This window comes from Convolutriloba macropyga, chromosome 6 (assembly GCF_964194025.1).
Source record: "Convolutriloba macropyga chromosome 6, txConMacr16.3, whole genome shotgun sequence".
In the NCBI taxonomy this organism is placed as follows: domain Eukaryota; kingdom Metazoa; phylum Xenacoelomorpha; order Acoela; family Convolutidae; genus Convolutriloba; species Convolutriloba macropyga.
This window is the reverse complement of record NC_134473.1, coordinates 6,614,629-6,633,183: the sequence shown is the minus strand read 5'-3', so window position 1 is coordinate 6,633,183 and position 18,555 is coordinate 6,614,629. Positions and strand designations below refer to the sequence as shown.

The 18,555-nt window shown below is 34.8% G+C and overlaps 2 protein-coding genes across 2 annotated transcripts in view; one reads left to right on the top strand and one right to left on the bottom strand.

Annotated features, from left to right (window-relative positions):
• Window positions 1-18,555, top strand: part of LOC142341457 (exosome complex component RRP46-like) — a 360,653-nt gene that overhangs the window by 94,339 nt on the left and 247,759 nt on the right. The gene's annotated exons all lie outside the window — the stretch shown is intronic.
• LOC142341454 (Na(+)/H(+) exchanger beta-like) overlaps window positions 1-18,555 on the bottom strand; it is a 108,614-nt gene that overhangs the window by 6,397 nt on the left and 83,662 nt on the right. The window contains exons 16-20 of the mRNA XM_075392408.1: window positions 14,049-14,321; window positions 10,285-10,526; window positions 4,637-4,719; window positions 3,579-3,737; window positions 3,045-3,163 (exon numbers count right to left, since the gene is read on the bottom strand). Of these exons, the coding sequence (XP_075248523.1) occupies window positions 3,045-3,163; window positions 3,579-3,737; window positions 4,637-4,719; window positions 10,285-10,526; window positions 14,049-14,321 (876 nt within the window). The remainder of the gene's footprint in view (window positions 1-3,044; window positions 3,164-3,578; window positions 3,738-4,636; window positions 4,720-10,284; window positions 10,527-14,048; window positions 14,322-18,555) is intronic.

Sequence of the window (18,555 nt, the reverse complement as noted above, 5' to 3'; positions counted from 1 at the left end):
ATTTCGTTTCCGATTAGCTCTGAATCAGATTGAAAATCAGAAATTTTTCTTACAATGCAGACACACAAAAAAACTTTGTCGTTTTTCACCGTTATTTAAACGTTTTTTTTTTAAATTGATCACTTTTTGAACAATTTTTTGGTGGAATTACATTAAAACTCAGAACACTACTGGGGCTCAAAACCGTTTTCAATGTAGCTACTCGGACTCAAAGTTGAAAGAGCTGCTTCACAGTAAGAGCAGCAGTTAGTTCGGTCTTCGCTTAATATCATAAAGCTATAAATTTTTGAGCAAAATTCCCAGGTTCACAATTTTGCTGATATCTCTCTAATTACCACATAAAATCACCCCCTAAAGTCGCATTTTGTTGATATTAAACTGCTCTTGCTCCCTTAGGTCACTTTATTTTCTAAAATGTCTTCATCAACCGAATAATTAAACATCACTGAGGAGAAAACAAAAACAAAATAGTTCTTTTCCGAAAAATCTTTTGTTTAAAAGTCATAGGTTCATATATACGGGTGTATTTATCCTTTCCCTTCAAACAGCAATGTTTGTCAATGGCGATGAACTATTTTTTTTTTAGAAAAATCGACTAAATTTCATTTCATGAAATCATGGAAATTCTATTAGTGTGGCATTTGAGTAAACATCTAAAGCAATATAGCCTTTATCGCGTCGCGAAATTGCAAACTTAATTCCCACCTAAACATAAAACTTCGGGTTGATGGAAGTATATTTTTAATAGATATTACTGTTGCCCACAACAAAATTAGAAGATACTGGAGCTTTTTCTGCGCATTTTTGGAAAACTGAGTCGAAAATCGTATACAAAAAAGTTGTCACTTCAAATTTTTGATAACATCCCGGAAGGTTTTTAACAAATACTTATGGCCGTAGCCCCGTTTTATTCACACTAAACTATTCTTGCTTCGGTTAACCAGTTGGTTCCCTAAATCTGCCCAGTCAAAAAAATTTGAAATTGCAATTTTCAAAATAGCACTTCCGAGTAAAATTGGTGTCGCACAAATTTTGGCACTGTAATATATGCAAGAAAACCACATATATGAGCTCCGTAGTTTCCTCAGATAGTATGGAGTATCAACATGTTTTTTGAGGATACTCCACACTATTTTTATTTGTATATGGCTTCATTGAGTTGGGGTGTCAATTTGTGTTGTTTGGGTCGAACCTCTCGATTTTGCCGCATCTCCGGCTATGTCAGCGGTGACATAGTGAAAAGTAAAATTGAAAAACATTCGCCCGGATTATCACTTGTAGTTGTTTAGGTTGCCCGCGTATTCCCATATAAATTGTAGCCTTTTTATCAACGTGTTGATGGTCTATTATAGCGAAAGGTGAAACTCGGGGTCAAAATTAGGTCATTCCTTACAGTACATTGTTTTTGCAATATCTTTTTGAACCTCTTTGTTGATGTGAACTCAACTTGAACGATAATTGACATTTTTTTCATTGAAATTAATAATTTTGCGGTTTGTTTGCTTTTTGGAATTGATCGCTTTTTGAACAGTTTCTGTCGGAACAAGATTAAGCTCAAAACACTATTGTCGCTCAGAACCGTTTTCATTGTACTTGATTCAACTGTTGTAAAATAAAGTGTTAGTGGTATTGTGCAATAAGGCAATTTTCTGGGATTTTTGGTTTAGAATCAACGGTACGGGTCAAGCAGAAGTTGCAACTTTCTCTACAATTTGTTTTATAATAGGTGTTAGTGGTATTGTGAAATATTGCAGTTTTCTGGAATTTTTGGTTTGGAACTAGTTTTATGGGCCATGGGAATTGTGAAACTTCAAAAATTTGCTTGAAAACAATTTGTCAATATTAAAAGAAGTTGCAATTTTCTCTATAATCAGTTATAAAATAGGCTTTAGTTGGATTGTAAAAAAAGTGCAGTTTACTGGGATTTTTGGTTTAGAATTGTTAAGATTACATTTGTTTGAAAACAAATTGTCATTATTTAAAGAAGTTGCAATTTTCTCTATAATGAGTTTTAAAATAAGTTTTAGTTGGGTTGTGAAATATTGCAGTTTTGTGAGATGTTTGGTATAGGAGCAACGGTTTGGGCTATGTGGATTGTGAAACTGCGAAAGATTTGGTCGATTAGGTTTATTTGAAAAAAGAGTTGTCATTATTTAAAGAAGTTGCATTTTTCTCTATAGTCAGTTTTAAAATAAGTTGTTAATGACTTGAAGCATTTTTGTGATATTTATTGTAAATTTCTGACAACCTTTGAGCTGTATTATGTTTTTTAAACTACTTTTGTCATGCTTATTTTCTATTTTTGTTTTGGAATACTGTACAACCGTGGTTTTTCAACATGCTAAACCAGTTTTCCTAGAGTTTGTTTCAGTAACCCCACCACTGCCGGTCGCCAGCTCAGAATGAAGAAGGAGGAAGGTTTAAACCACACAGAAGAGTTTACTTGCAAGTCTCAGAAAGTCAGTTTTATCTTGAGTTGGGAAAATTTCCGACAACCTATAATATAAATTTCTTCAATTTCTACAGATATTTTGTGCAATTATATTTTTAAGGACCTGAGAGCGAAAGTAATAGTAAAACCTAGCTTGGCTCAAGAACATAGTAATGAGGTTAACCTAATTCAGACAAAAATCAGAGTCTGATTCCGAGTCTTAATCCGAAAAAAATCAGAGTCTGATTCCGAGTCTGAATCCGAAAAAAATCAGAGTCTGATTCCGAGTCTGAATCCGAAAAAAATCAGAGTCTGATTCCGAGTCTGAATCCGAAAAAAATCAGAGTCTGATTCAGAGTCTGAATCAGAGAATATCAGAGCAAAATGTGACATGTACAGAGCCTGGATCACTACTGAATTGTTTGTGAAAAATCTACTAATTCAGTACTGAACTACTCGGAACGCCAGGTATGGGCTATGACAGTTCAAATTATTTCAATTCTCAAAATACCAAATGTAGCGCAATTTAGCCTCGCTCAGCTTGCGTCTTCGCAGCTATCTTAATCTTGAGAAGGAATATTAACTTAGTTTTGCGGTCGATGAATATAATTACTTGGACTGTTTGAAATTCGGTGATGTTGACGTCACCAGTTGTTCACTCTCTCTTCTATCTACTCTTTGTTTCTGTTCGTCCTTTGCCTCTTCTAACATTGTCTTCTGTTCCTTTGCGGACTGAAATGATTCATACAACCAATATTCACCATCAGGCCATGTTTTTATAAACTATAATCACTTTTCTCTCCACGATTCTTTTTTAGAATCGAAGTTAACTGATTTTTTTTTTAAAATTAACTTTAGTCTTTTGGTAAAGTTGTTGTTTTATTAATAGTTTGCCGAGGATAAGCATCCGAAATATTATTGGCTCAAGCGAAACAAAATAAGTGCGAAATTTGAAGCGCTTAATTTATGATGATCTCTGAATTGTGAAAAAAACGCTAAATGTTCCCATATTTTATAAATTCAACTCATTTATTGTACATAGAATCTTTTCCCTGTTTTCCTGGGAAACCCTGCGCCTTTCCACCGCTCTGTTATAGGATAATTTGAGGAAAACTCTCTGTCCTTGGTTAAGAGAAGTGAGACTTGCCTTGCATCGTCTGTTTTTGACGTGGAGAGATTCAGCTCTTCTCCTTCGCAAGTAGACTTCTGTCATGATGTCATCGAACCTGTCTTCATCCTCGAAGGGAGAGATAGAAGCCCCTGTTGACGTCACTCCATTGTGCAACAGACGCACGTGACGCCTCAACTAACAACAGTAAAAAAATTGCCTTCGGTTTCAATTGACCGCCAGTATTGAAGATATGTGCCAGCTCCTATTTCGTTTTCCGGATCTTTTCCGTTTGTGCCCCCCCCCCCAGCTTAGCGGGCGCATACTATTTGCACCCCCCAGAAGCACGTGCCATATTTTAACATAATGGTTTACTATGTAATTGCACGTGCTCTGCAACTGGGGGGCACATAATGTACTGGGGGCACAAACGGAAGTGATCCCATTTTTCAATCCCCCCCCCTACGGGGGCGTACATTCTCTTTTGCTATTTTTAATTGCTTTTAGATAGTATTGTGCCCTCAAGAAAACAAAACACATCAGAATTAAGATCAGAGTTTAAGTTGACCACGGCTTAAAACACTCATGTGCAAGTTTTATTAGACTTTTCATCTATATATAGTCAGATTTAAAAAACTGATAAAATCACGGGTCTTTCCAATTATATCCCCCCGCCCACGAACATATAGCCCCCCCCCAAAAAAAAAAAATGGTGTAATTGCCATGATTGGGGGGGGGCTATAGGTTATATGACCACTAAGCGGGGGGGGGGGGGGGTCTATAATGGGAAAGACCCAAAATCACCTAGAAATAAACGTTAAATCTTGAATCGCTACGATATTCTACATTGACGCCAGGTTCCTGGGCATTACTTGTAAGGCTCTTAAGAGTCTATATTGTGTTCATTGTCTGTTAACAAAAATAAATCTCATCTTATTATGTCCGCGCCTTCAAGAAGAGTCCAATTTTTTCATTTCATGAAATTCAAGAAATTGAAGAAATTTTTGAATTCTCGAAGAATTTAAAAATTCTTCTTAAATTCATTTCGATGAAAAAGGTCTAACAGACTCGAAGTATTCTAAGAGTTGTTAACGTACGTGATTGTTCCTCTCTAATGCGAGCAATTTATTGGCCATGAACACATCCTCCGCCGTGCTGCTTGTTCTCGAATCTGGTGACACTAACACAAAAACACAATTTCATTTCAGCTATATTCTACAATTGCTCTACCGATTAATCACATCACTATTCAGTTCAATTTTTTTCGATAAATATAAAAGAGTTTTGTCATCTGTCTAATTGTTCCACTTTCAAAAGGATTCATATCTTGAGGTTTAAGCCAAAATTTGAGTGAATGCATTGGACAATTTTGCAATCCCTCTTTGAAATATCCAAAAATAGCTCGGAACTAACCACGATTGATTTCCTTGACCTCAGTTGCGATTGGAACGCGTATAGAAATGAAAAGATCCCAGGTTGAGGTCCCAGACGGAAAGTCGATATGTCCAGACCGTCCCAGGCGGAAAGTGCCTATGTCCAGACCGTCCCAGACGGAAAGTGCCTATGTCCAGACTCTCGTGCGTTTTTCCTTGTTTCCAGACCATGTAAATTTGAACGCACGACACCCCCGTCGTGCGTTCATCTGGGTCTGGACATATCGACTTTCCGTCTGGGACCTCAACCTGGGATGTATTCAAGTGAGTAATTTTCAAAACACCGAAAAATCATCACTTGAAGTTTATATTTAGACTTGAGCCTGACTGGCAAAAGGAGGGTTAAGTAATTAGCACTCATACAAACTAGCGTAAATTTTATCAAAAAGTTAGTACAAAAATATGATGTTGTTTAATTGGACAGAAAAATTTGGTTTATAAATTGATCCAGCCTCTATTTGGACTTGGTGTTTAAACATTCAGTATGTTAAGGATAGAATTCTTGGCTGATCGTAGGTTTCTTAAAAGCTCTTTTTGAAATGATAAATGATAACCGCCGACTGATAAAAGAGAAACACAAACAAAAAAAATCCGGCAGGCTAATCTATGAACGCAACATGATGGTTCGGAACTTTGTCTTCGCGCATAACGTTCCGACCCTGCTCAACCACGTTTTTGACTTAATTGTCCACCAAATGAGGAAGAAATGAAAACTTTCAAAAAATCACTCATTGTTCAAAAATAAACGGTGTATCCATTGAGAAAAGCTCAAACCGTTATACGAATTGAGGCAATACAAATAAAAAAAGTTACATAAAAAACAAAGCAAGACAAGTCCTGAGATACAATTTAAAGAATTGAATGAAAAACTTAGAAGTACTCTACCTGACCAGCAGATCAATTGAAAAATGCCAGCCGACAAACTAAACAAAAACATACTCATTGCTTGCTAAAACTATTGAAGCTTTTAACCCTAAGGCAAAATTTAATCCCTTTAAATATACCGCTATCAAAAATAAATTCAAAACTTTTTTTATTTCTGAAATTGGTCCAGTATTATACCAGTAAATTGATCCAGCTGCAATACCTGAAAAAAAATCATTGGCCATAGAAGATCGATTAACTCGAAAATGACCAAAAAACTTTAAAAAAAAATAATAAAGCAATTACAAACTTTAACAAAACGCTGCTGCAAATTGTGATATTATTATCTTCAGAATCATTTCTGTGTCTCCAGAGGCTATCCAGTCACCCAATTCTATGCCTTAAAAAATTCATTGGCTCAAAGACCGATAGGCAATAATTTTTAGAAAACAATTTCAGTCTTCAAAAAAAATTGTTCTATTAAAATGTTGAAAACATTCAAATGCCCCCTAGCAACTAATTAATAACATACTATCAAACCTTGAATGAGGTTACCTGGCTACTGAGGTAATAAAAACTATACAAGAAATCTTCAGAAAAGACTTAAAAATAGCAAATTTTATCAAAAAATTTCTAAAAAATGAATCGTTAAATTGTTGAAAACAAATCCTTTGAAACTAACAACCACGCAGTAACTCTTTCACGACCGTGTAATAGGTTTGCTGGCACTTCAGATAAGACAAAATATCAACAATTGACAAAAACTTAAGAAAACCTTGAAAAAATTTCAGATTTTATCAAAAAATGCTAAAATTTGAGACATTAAAATGTTGAAAACCAATCTATTGTTACTAGAAACCATGGAGTACCCTATTATCGATACTTAAAGAAGACTCCCTGGTCCCTAAAGCTGGAAAACTAACAAAATGACGAAAAATTTCAAAAAAAACTTGAAAAATTTGCAAAGATTAGTATCATTTCGCGTGTTCGTGTTTGTAATACCAAAACATAGAGCTCATAAAAAGGTCATGACAAGCTATTTTTTCTCACAAAAAGCCTTCATCAGCTTTTAAAAACTTCAACCTAAGACTAATCAAACAAAAAAACTCAAAAAATTTACAAAAAACTAAAAAAAATTGCAGAATTTTGAGCTCAAGAACTCTTAAAAATAACCTCTAAACCTACATTAAGGCGATCTCAGCAGCTGCACCACTCTGAGCACTACTAAAACCCACTTTAGGCCTCTAATGAACCTTAACGCCCCATGGGTTTTACCTGTTTTTCCCGTTAAGAAAGATCAAAGTCATTGAAAAATGTGTGAACGCATCTTAAAAAAACACAGCGCCCCAATACAATTCAAATTCTTTTGATTGTAACATGCTTACTTACGACCAAAGCTCATTGTCTATATTTTATTATATCATTTCCGTTTCTGCCCCCCAGTTCGTTATGCACTCCGCTGTTACAGTTTACGTGCCTTTACATAGAAAATTATCATGTTATAGAATGGCACGCGCATCTGGCGTGTGCAAATAACATACATGCACCCACCACGCTGGCGGCAAAAACGGAAAAAATATTTTAAAAAAAGTTAACGAACAAATTAAAACAGTATCAGATAAAAATTAATAAAAACCAAATGGATTGCATTTTACCAGAAGAGAAATGTGATTTGTCTTTATTAAGCATAATTAACGAGTAGACAGAAAATATAAAAATGCAAACGCAGAAAATACGTTTACACTTTATGAAAATTAGTAAATTCAAAGATATGAAAGCCATTCGCTACCAACTGAAACCAACCAATGGCTTTATTTCGACTTTAATACAATACCTGTCATTATCCAGATTGTCATACGGCTAGAAAAAGCCCCAATCCAGACCAAATCAAAAACTCATTTCAAATTTGCGAAGAATTGGCGTCGAAGCAAATAAAATCAAAGTATTCACTAAAATATTGAAATTTATTCATTACGCATTCCTTCAACGCCAAAAAAGTGATGTTCGACTGGTCTTTTTTTGTCTTTATTGTGGCGAAAAGACAACACAGCAAATCAGCCCTCAAAAAATGGAAATGGTAAAAAAAATTATGAAATCTCGTAGTGTAAACACCAAAGTCAAGATTTTCAATAAACCCAGCAATGAAGACATTGCAATTCTCTCGAAAAAGAACGCAAACTCTTGTTTTGCTGAAACTACGCTAAAATTTGTGCAGAAATAAGATTGAAAGTGGCAAATCTCAAAAATCACTCTTTTATTTTTCTAAAGACCATATGACGTAAAAAACTTGAGCTTTGACAACAATAAATGTAATCAGATTGATTTGTTACTGATTAAAAGCCATCTAAACATGTCATTAGTGAGACTAAGTCATAAGACTACAAATTAAGTACGATTACAGGCAGAACACAAAAATTCACCATCAATTATACGCAAACAGCGAGGAAGCTAAAAAAACCAAAAAGCTTCCGCTGAAATTATGTATGTTCGTTGGGCTTCATTTGCATGGCAAAATTATTTCAAAAAAATTAAAGACCCCGCTGTTGCAATCTGCATGTTTTCTGAACTTTAAAATTCAACATTCGGACCAAACGTGGTCTTGCTTTTAATATTTGTCCGTTGAAAAAGGTTCCAAATGTTGCCGAAATAGCTAATTTGACCAAGAAGTCACTATAACAATAAACTGCTGTATTTTGAGACTTACAGTCCATAGGTTATTTTACAAAAAAACAACCATAATGTATCAAATTGAAGCATTAGATAATTTTCTTGACGCCGTCGACATTTAATTAGATATTTGATTATTTGGACTAAAAAGACTACAAGGAGTCATAAAACTAAAAATAGAACATTAAATGTTGGCAAAACTCAGAAATTCATCAAAAATTTTACGAATGTAATTTGTCGAAAATAAAAACCACTCACTTTACCCAAAAAAAAACGAATATTTATTCATACAACCCGTATTCAAAAAATGGTGCCTTTTTTCATTTGAAGTTTTAAGTGAAAAAATACTTGGTAATGGCAATAAATTGAGATGAATTGATATGTAAAAATTGCAAAATTAATTTTTAAGGAACAATTCAGGGAACAATCCGAATCCTTTTTCAAATGAACGATGAGACTAAAACTGGCTTTACTAATACGGCCCGGCTGTTACAAAACGCAAATTTTCTAAAACATTGCGGTTTTGGCAAACAAAAATTACAATTTATCAGAAAAAATATGTATTTTTTAATAAATCTTGGCTTAAATTAGCAAAAAATGCAACAAAAGTTTTTTCATAAAACTTTAAAAGGAAACGGAGGTAAAATAATCACACATCTGAATAAGCAAAGGTTGTGCCAGCAGTTTGTTTTTCTGCAATACCGGTCAAACATATTTGATGCCATTTTTTATGAAAACAAAAGAAATGCTGAATTTCCAACATTTTAGCTGAAACAGTTAGTTCAAACAATTCACCAAAATTTTTTTATCTTGGAATAAAAAACCAATGAGAATATCGCTAACAACATCTCATATATTGTTAGCAAAAATTGATTAAAAAAATACAAAAATTACCAACAATGTGAACAAATTAACGGAAGTTAAGCTAACGTTCACAAAACTTTTAACCTCTGCAATTCCTCAAAAAAAGCCAATTTCAAAAAGAAAAAATCTTTTCAATTTGAAATTCAACGCTTGACAATTTTCCGAATGATACCATTCGCAACCCTCTACGTTGAATATATCGATCGGCGAAAATTGACAATTTCAATCCCATCAAAATAATCAATATACGTAATGAACCTATGCAAGGAAATTCATATGAAATTATAGTGCTAGAGGTACAAAGAATGGATTTTCAACAGCAAAATGAGAGATTGAATCTGAGGAGAGTAGCTTCATAAAAATAGCAAAATTAGACTTCAAGTGTACCGAATACTAGATTTTGAGAAGTAACGCGCGAAAATGCATATCTAAGCTTCCGATTTAGTATTCATCGATTTTCTTTTATACATCAAAAATCAGATATATTCCACAGATGTATGTTCTATGAGAGGGAAAATTGGTAATTATCCAACGGTGGTACATCAATTGATTTTCTATGAAATTACCATGATCCATCCATGAAAATCAATGGCAACACAATCCCGTTTATTTGTTAGTTTTCAACGAAACTACCAAATCTTCCAAAATTCTGAACAGTTGATCACTGGCCAATAGATTACGTCAGAAAAACGTGAATAAAACAAACAATCAAAATTTTGTCAATTAAACAGCATTTATTTGACCCGTTGCTGTCATTTATCACATGAGTGCACCCGATAAAGTCTTTCTCACATTTTATTTAATTATCTTGTAATTTGGGAAAGTAACGACAATACAAAATACATGCAATTTCACCTTTTGAAATTCAAGATTAACAGATGTTTAATTTGTGTCTAAAGTACTAAGCTGTCACTAACAGAAAGGACTAGTAGCGATAGTATAGGGGCTGTTTAGCCTCCTACTGGCCCCACTGCTTCGTCTCCTCTTCAATCTGGTGATGAAAGCTACCATCTCATGGCTAGGGGTAGACACTAGAGTCTTGTGGTCTCCAGATGATGAACAACCCTTACTCTCGCTTCCTTTACTGGACTCCAAGGTCATAGTGCTAACAGGTTCCTCAGGAGGTGGCTTCTCATCGGCAGAGGACAAAAGATCAGTGCTGAAATAGTCACACTAAACATTCAACAAAACCAGTACCAAACATAAATGTGTCCATAAATAGACACTATAAATAGTTTAAGTGTAATTGTTCCAACTCCACTTGGGGAAGGAACTACCCAGGTCGAGGTCCTCGCTCAAAATTTTCTTTGATCAGACCCATCCAGACAATAATCACCCATTATCAGACATTAAGTCGTCCGAAATTGTTGGCGCGTTCATGTCTTCGTTCAAAATTAGCGATGATATCTTTGACTCGTTCAAAATGTTTGGTTCATTTTTGCCTCGACAAAGTTTTAGGGTGCGTTTTTGGCCCAACCAAAAATTGGGTGCGCTTTTTTGGCACGTTCAAAGTTTTCTATCTACGATCAGATTCAAGCACGTCCAAATTTTGGCTCGTTCAAATTTGGTCATGATCAGACTGTGGCTCGTTCAAAATTGGCCGTGATTATAAATTGCCTCGAAAATTTGCCATGATCAGAATTTAGAGACAGACTCAGAGCATGCCCTCGATCGGGTAACTTTGAACGCACCGCACCCATCCCCCGGTGCGCTTTTTATGGTCAGATTATAATTGATTTTAGTCGAGAACCTCGGCATGGGTATATGAGCAACAGGGATGGATCTTTGTTCAAATTTATTTATCGTACAGGTTTTGCTTTTAATTTTAAACATAACAGAGGTTTGCTGATTTATTTGGACCATGTTTCTGCTAAAAAGAGTGAATTTTTGAAAGTTTAACGCTCGTTAGAATTAGATTCGATCAAAAAGGTGGTGATGCACAATTGTCTGGCCCAACTATTATTGGATGAAATTGCACTTCTTTATGAATAACTAGGTTGATTGTGCAAAAATTTAGCCTTTTTAACTACAAAACAACCCCAAAATGCTCAATTTTAGTAGGTACAGTTGCTCTTTCTGACAAACGAACTTTAACAGAAAACGCAGGCACAATCATTTGAAAGAGTCTCTTAGCTTCATCTTCTGGGTCAAAATTTCTTTGGATGCTTTTTCGAACAATTGCTTGGATCTGACACAATAGTTACGTGACTCTGCTTGAAGTCATTGACAACTTCTGGCGTTTATCGAGAACCGCTAAGCGGTTCAAGATTTTAAGTCAGAATTTCGAAGTGATTTCTGCAGAGTCACGCACCCATGCTTAAAACACGAAACGCTCACGTTTTAAAAAGACGAAAGTCAACGGAAGCCAACTTCTTGCTAAGTATCATTTTCTGGCACTGCAGACTTTCGGCATTTTAAAATGTGCACGTTCGTGTTTTAATTAATTTTATGGAACACCAATTATGAAGCTCAAATAGTTTTCATTGTCGCGAAATTCTGAAATTTTGAAAACATTCGAAATCGCTTTAAAAGAATCTTCTTTTCAAATTCTGTCGGTTAGAATATCCAATTTCTAAACAAACAGTGCTATGGACCACAGCTAAAATTTATGAAATCTGAGAGGTATTGATTAAAAAAGCAATAGCACGGTAGAGTTTCGAAAGTCATAGTTATTCATCAATTTCTTTACCTTCTTGATTTTTTCCACTTTTCGAACAGAAAACAAAACTAACGCAGAGATCTACAATTTATAAGCAGCTGCCTATTGTATTCCTTTAGTAGGCAGCTGCCTATTGGAAGTTCTTAAACAAATTTTGCATCCAACGACTTCAGACAGCCTATGTTTGATCGTCATAGACGTCATAGACTATTACAAATTAGTTAACAGTAGTTTATTAAGACAAAAAAACTGTTTGAAATAGAATATTTTCCAGCTGCTTTTTGCGCCAGAACTTCTCGTTTTTTCATATAAATTTGACAGTTGATTAATTTAAGAGCTGTGAAATCTGCATTTCTATTTTTCATGCACATCCCTTCAACACTCTTTTGTTCTGCTTTAATTTTGTTATGGAACCAAGCCCGTTTGGTTGTTTTGCAAAGAAGCTAGACAATTACTGAATTACAACATAAAAGCATCAATTTTTAATGATTAGAAGCCTTTGCTCTGACTATGCGCAAAGTAAATGCGCAAAGTAAAACAATTGGTAAATACTTTCTTAAATGAATTTTGGATTGCTCTTTCACACAATTACGTTTGTGACAAAAACTTTTATCTGTCCTTTTTTCGTCATTTCCCCATGATGTGGGAATCATTAGGGGCAAACAAATATAATTTTTCTTGGAAAACTGCAAAAATGGCAGAAAAATCCTTCAAAGCATATTGTTTGCTTTTCCCCTTTTTCTATGCAATATAATTTCTAGTTAACATACCTTTCCTGAAAACTCTAAACAGTAACCCCAATCTTGTAGCAGCTTATAGGGGATGCAAAATACTTTTTATCATACCAATATGGCTCTTAGGGGTTCAACTTTGGTGTTTGAGGGAATTCATAAATAAATATCATTGCTTTTCCGAAGCTCTTCCATTCTTTTTCTGCTGTAATCACACTTGTTTTCTTTTGTTTAATGACCTCTGAGTTTCATTCTGACTTTTTCTGGCAATTTGATCACATTTTGAAGCTAGTCTCCCTCTGTTTACATAGCAAATAAATCTACATTGCACTCCAACTTACATCCCTCAAGTTTGTGCATTTTGTTCACGTAGTCGATATGCTCAGTGTTAGCTCTTAAACTCTGCAAATTAATTAACCACCCATTATCGAAGCTTCAATTTCATGTAGTTTCAATGACCTTTTATTACTATTTCTAGATATGCACTCTACATCCTCGCATCCTTAAATATCAAATTTAGGGTAGTTTGCTATGATTTTTGGAATTCCCTATCATTAACTTCTTTAACTTAGGTGACCAAAATGATTTTGATGGGAGAGATTGGAACTCTATGACCAAATGCACGTTTACGAGGCTGTTCGTTTACCTTTACTGTACAGTTCAGCTGAATCTGTCTTTCCTGGACTTGGCCATGTTTAGACTTCGACTTAAAAAGACTGAAAAATCTATAGTCTAGGGTGAGGGTTTATAGACAAAATTAAGCAGTCGAGCTTTTTACTTAAAGTGGAAGCGGAAAAGTCCTTTTATGCAACAAGAAAAGTTTTCGCACGGTTATTTTGGACAACGCATGATCTTTTCCTAAGTAGAGGCCAAAATAGGGGGGGGGGGGGTATTGTAGCCATCTTAACAAAATTCAGAAATTTTTCAATCTCGGCTGTCACAGAACTTTTTTTTCTGAAGCTATTGCTAGTTAAGTAGTGTTAAGAATGTACTACTGCGTTAAGAATGTACTACTGCAACCCCATTTTCAAGGTTAATACTAACGCACAAAATTGCTACTCGGGTACAAAACTTCCGTATAAGAAATCTATATACCAGACCGTCTTAATTTGTTAAGTAATTAAATATATCATTGAATGACTATTTGAGTTTTGAAGTCCTTTAGAGTTCCAATTTTACAACGTTTATATTTAATGTAAATTAAACAGGATTGAAGACGCGTTGCAGATAGAGTTCTGTTGATTGGGATTGAGGGGGGGGGGGGTGCCTCGTAAGAGTTGTGAACACTTACGCTTCCTTGAGAGTGAGCTCCAACTTCTCCTTCGTCAGCAGCCCCCTCTGCTCAGCAACATCCACTACCTTTTCCTTGTTACTCTGTTCATATTCGAGGGGAGGGGCACTGCTTTTCCTCCGACGATTGAGAGCTGGTGACATGGCTGAATTGTTGTTGTTGGTCCTGTTGGGAGATGTTCCGTTGTGCCCGGCAAGAGAACATTCCAGACTTTGAGACCCGATAGAAAACAGTCTCATTTTCCGACATGCCTGCATATGTGCTCTGTGTTCTCTAAAAAACAAGTTTGAAAGTTTCAAAAATAGTTTTTCGCCTGAGATTTTTTGTCTGCTCACGTAATATACAAATTTCAAAACGGAATTATGTCATTTGGGCATTTAGCTTAAAAATCTCTGACCTCATTCACGGGTCGAGATCTCGGCGCCGTTTCCGTGGACCACTTTGTAAGAAATTACCGCCGCAATTACCGATACTACAGAGAGTATAATTATTTAACCGTCGACTTTGTGAACACTTTAGACTTAGTCTAAACGGACGGAATATTAAGAGAGAGCTATGCTGCGTGAAATGCGTTGAGTGAATGAATACATTATTCATAGCCAAATACGACTGTGTATTATTTAATACACTATGCAGCAGGCCATACCGGCTGATTCACTGCCGCTATTAATACGCGTAATAAGTGAAGGATACTGAAGCTATCCAGGCCGCTCTTCAGCAGCAAGCCTGAAACGAATATATGAATAAAGACGAGTAATAGTCGGCTCCATGAATGACCTAGGAATTGATTCGGAGCTAGTCATAGGTCTTGTGGTTTTTTTAGTCGTGTTGACTCAATTATAAACACGCACGAGCCTAGAGCTTGCTGCTGCAGGAAATCAGACCAAACTCAACCAGCGCAAACGTAAGACGCTTGATTTTCTAACAAAAATTTCTCTCTCTCTCTCTTTCTTTCTCTCACTGCTCTTAGAGCAAAACATCTACTCCTCAGCTAAGAGGGAAATACAGCAGCGATTGTAAGTCTGCCAATTTTATAGCAAAAAAGAGTTAGAGTAATATTCACATCCAGCAGTAAGATGGATTCAATTTCTTGATTAAGACTAGATACCCCACCATATTTTCAAGTAAGGTTTACCCCCTAATTGTGCTCTATCCTTTCTATCTATTTAATAATTAATATTTATATCTAATCAATTTTATTTTCTAGCAAATAACACATAGATTTGGGAATCAAGAAAAAACATTGTGAGCATATGCTGAGACTTATTCTAGCACAGAATAATATAGGTTTAGCTCTAGTGTGGTAATTAAGATCAAGAGAATAAAATACCTACCACATCAGAGTTAAAAACTGGTGCGACGAGGAATAAAGAACGTCGATTGCTCACACATTTAGGGACCTGGTGGACTTTTTGTGGCTAGTTTTCCAAACCAAAAACCCAGAGGTCACACAGGTTCTATGGTAGGGCCACATACCGCGCTATCCCAGTACCTGTGTGAGAAGTTCTAAGATTCTGAACGTCTCAATTACGACCGACTAAAAGAGACGGGTTCTCCCCACAAAAGAACAGTCCACGGATTTAGTAACTTTGAGCACCGGTTCTTTGCTTCCCAGACCCAAATTTTGATACTGTAGGTTGGTTTTTTTGAGCGCACACGTGAGTACATAATTGTGTATCATAAAAAGACGTCTTTGTATCCCCCGCACATAATTAGACAAGACCGGTCACATTAATATTACTTTTAGACTTATTAATTGTGTTCAACTTAACCAAATCTTTAAAACTGTTAGCATAACGAACTGTACTATCCCCCCTAGTCTTATATACGAAATCATACACCCATATTCATTAATCTAGCTCTCATTTAATTGTCCGTAACTTAACCTTAGCGTGTCTTATACATCTTAACTTTTGATTTATCATCTAAATTGTCGAATTTATTATCCTCCAAACCCATAGTACTGCAAAAACAAATTGACCCACATGCAAATAAGCCTAGTTTAACGTTGTTCTGCTTCCTTATACATGCATAGTGTATTTATTAGTGTCTCTAAAAGTTATTAACTCACTCTGATAGCCACAAATAACGTTGTATTGTCAACCAAACGCTCCATCAATCACGATAACGCCTCGATTTATCCCCTGAATTTCAAAAATTTTGCGTTTTCGAGTTAAACAAAGTTGGTTTTATCAGGTATTTAGCCCTATTTTGCCTACCTTTTGCCTAAATTAACAGGAATTAGTGAGAGTTCATCCAAAAATGAGCCAATTCTACACGATTTTTCACTAAAATTGTCCGGAATAAAGTAAAAACTTTCAAATTTCATCAGATTTTTGAAGAATTTAGCACTGTTTGCTGTAGAAATTGTGTGTTTTTGCCTAAATTCAACACAGTTTTGAGTAAATAATTGAGTTTTGGTGCCAAATTTAACTAAAATTCACCCAAAATAAGCCCAGATTATTCTCCAAAGTTGTCAATTTAAGCCCACATAGTCCAAAAATTCACTTACGTAGATCAAATTGGTTCAATTTTTACTTAAATATTGCCCGATTTTAGACCCTTTGGTCCTAAATTTGCCCATTTTTGACCGAAATATTTCAGTTTTTATCTAAAATTCATGCAAATTTATCGGTTTGAATCCAAAATTTGCCTGAAATTAACCAATAATTAACTATATTTAGTAAATTTTAAACACAATTTTTGCTTTTAAACACAAAATCGAAATAGTTACAACCCAAAACTATTAGATTTGACCCAAATTATTGACATATTAGCCCAAATTTGTCAAAAAATTGTCAAATTTAAACAAAATTTTCCCGATTTTGCCCTGTTTCATTAAGAAAATACCCGCTTTTGGTAAATGATTGTCAAAATTTGCCAAAATTTTTCAAAATTGCGTCTATATTGATCTGGTAGTTCATCAAAATTGACCCAAATTTGTCACTTTCTACCCAAAATTGACGCAATTTCACCCAGGTAATCCAAAAATTGCCCGGAACTTGTGAAAAATTACCCAAATTGAACCACAAAAGCTGAAAAGTATCTCATTTTGGATACAAATTAGCGGTACAAATCTCATAATTGGTCTCCCAATTCCAAATAATTTCCTGAAATTCGCCCATAATCCTGAAGTATGAAAACATATTCGAACACAGAGACAAAAAAATAGCTATTGAAGCCTATTAACGCCTGTTTTAAGTTAATATATTAATAGAAATATAGCGTTTTGTCCAAAATTAACCACCAAAACGGCAAACTTAATGGAAATAACACGATCTTTTCGTGCAATTTTCTTAAGTAAACGTTCCCTTTACTGTTTTTTTGTGATATTTAAGATTTGACTTCGTTTTTCTGAGCCAAAAATTCGATTGTACTTGTTGGGTTACGTATAATTTTCCATACAAACTCACTTCAAAAAATTAAAATTTCCAGTTTTTGAAAAAGTGTATGGAATACCTAATAGGAGACAAAGAAATAAGTATTAAGGATAACTCAGCAGACTGTCGAGTGCTCAAATACGTCACCGACGTTGAAAAATCATACGTGACAATAGACTACCGTATCAAAAGAACAAAAACTGTCGGACAAGTAACCATATTTAAAACTGAAAGTACCTCCTTAGATTATTTGTTCAATAAACTTAATAAACGTGTCTCAATCATCGACTTACAATGTATGTACGCTCAACCACAAGCTTCCAAAAAATGATTGAAAGCAGCCAAAATCTGAAACTAGTACCCTTGCCAGATAATGAACTCTATAAAATTGAAAAAGTTTGCATGTTTTCACCCACTTTACCCAACTTTATTAAAGAAATAATCCAAGAAGAAAGAGTTTATTGTGTTCTAATAAGAAAGTCTGATAGCGATAATCAAATCATTTCCTATCGAGTCAGAGTATTTAGGCCAATACTAACAACAGCCTTCTCTGAAAGCAATCAAAAACCAAAATTTTGTCACACAGGAAAATTTTTCTGGATAGAATATCGGCTAACCGAAGATGGTTGCTATCAACGAATGAACAAATGCCTATAATAATTTAATATCAAATATTTTTGTATAAAACAAAGTGAAAAACAAAACAAAAACTCTTTTTTTCTTTTTATTGTCTTATAACCTAGCTTATGGATATAGTACAAAGCACCTAAATGTAACCATTTTGTACGACGATAAAGTTGCAAAAGTTAAAAAGTACACATTAAATAACGATAAACAATCTCTGATTGTTTATTACAAGTTTGTTAACGATCCGCGCCTACACTGTTTTATAACATATGCAAGTTCTAATCCTGATTTTTACAAAACTTTGAAAGCTTTGCACACGCCAAATAGTTATATTGATTTATAGTTCACAAAAACTTTACCTAATTTTGTAACTGATACTGTCTAAAATTACACCTTTATTAGAGCAAAAGTTGAATTCAATGAATAATGACGCTAATTTCTTGTATATTTTTATCAAGCTTGGTCATAATACAAGCAAAGTTACTAGTTATAAATTAGAT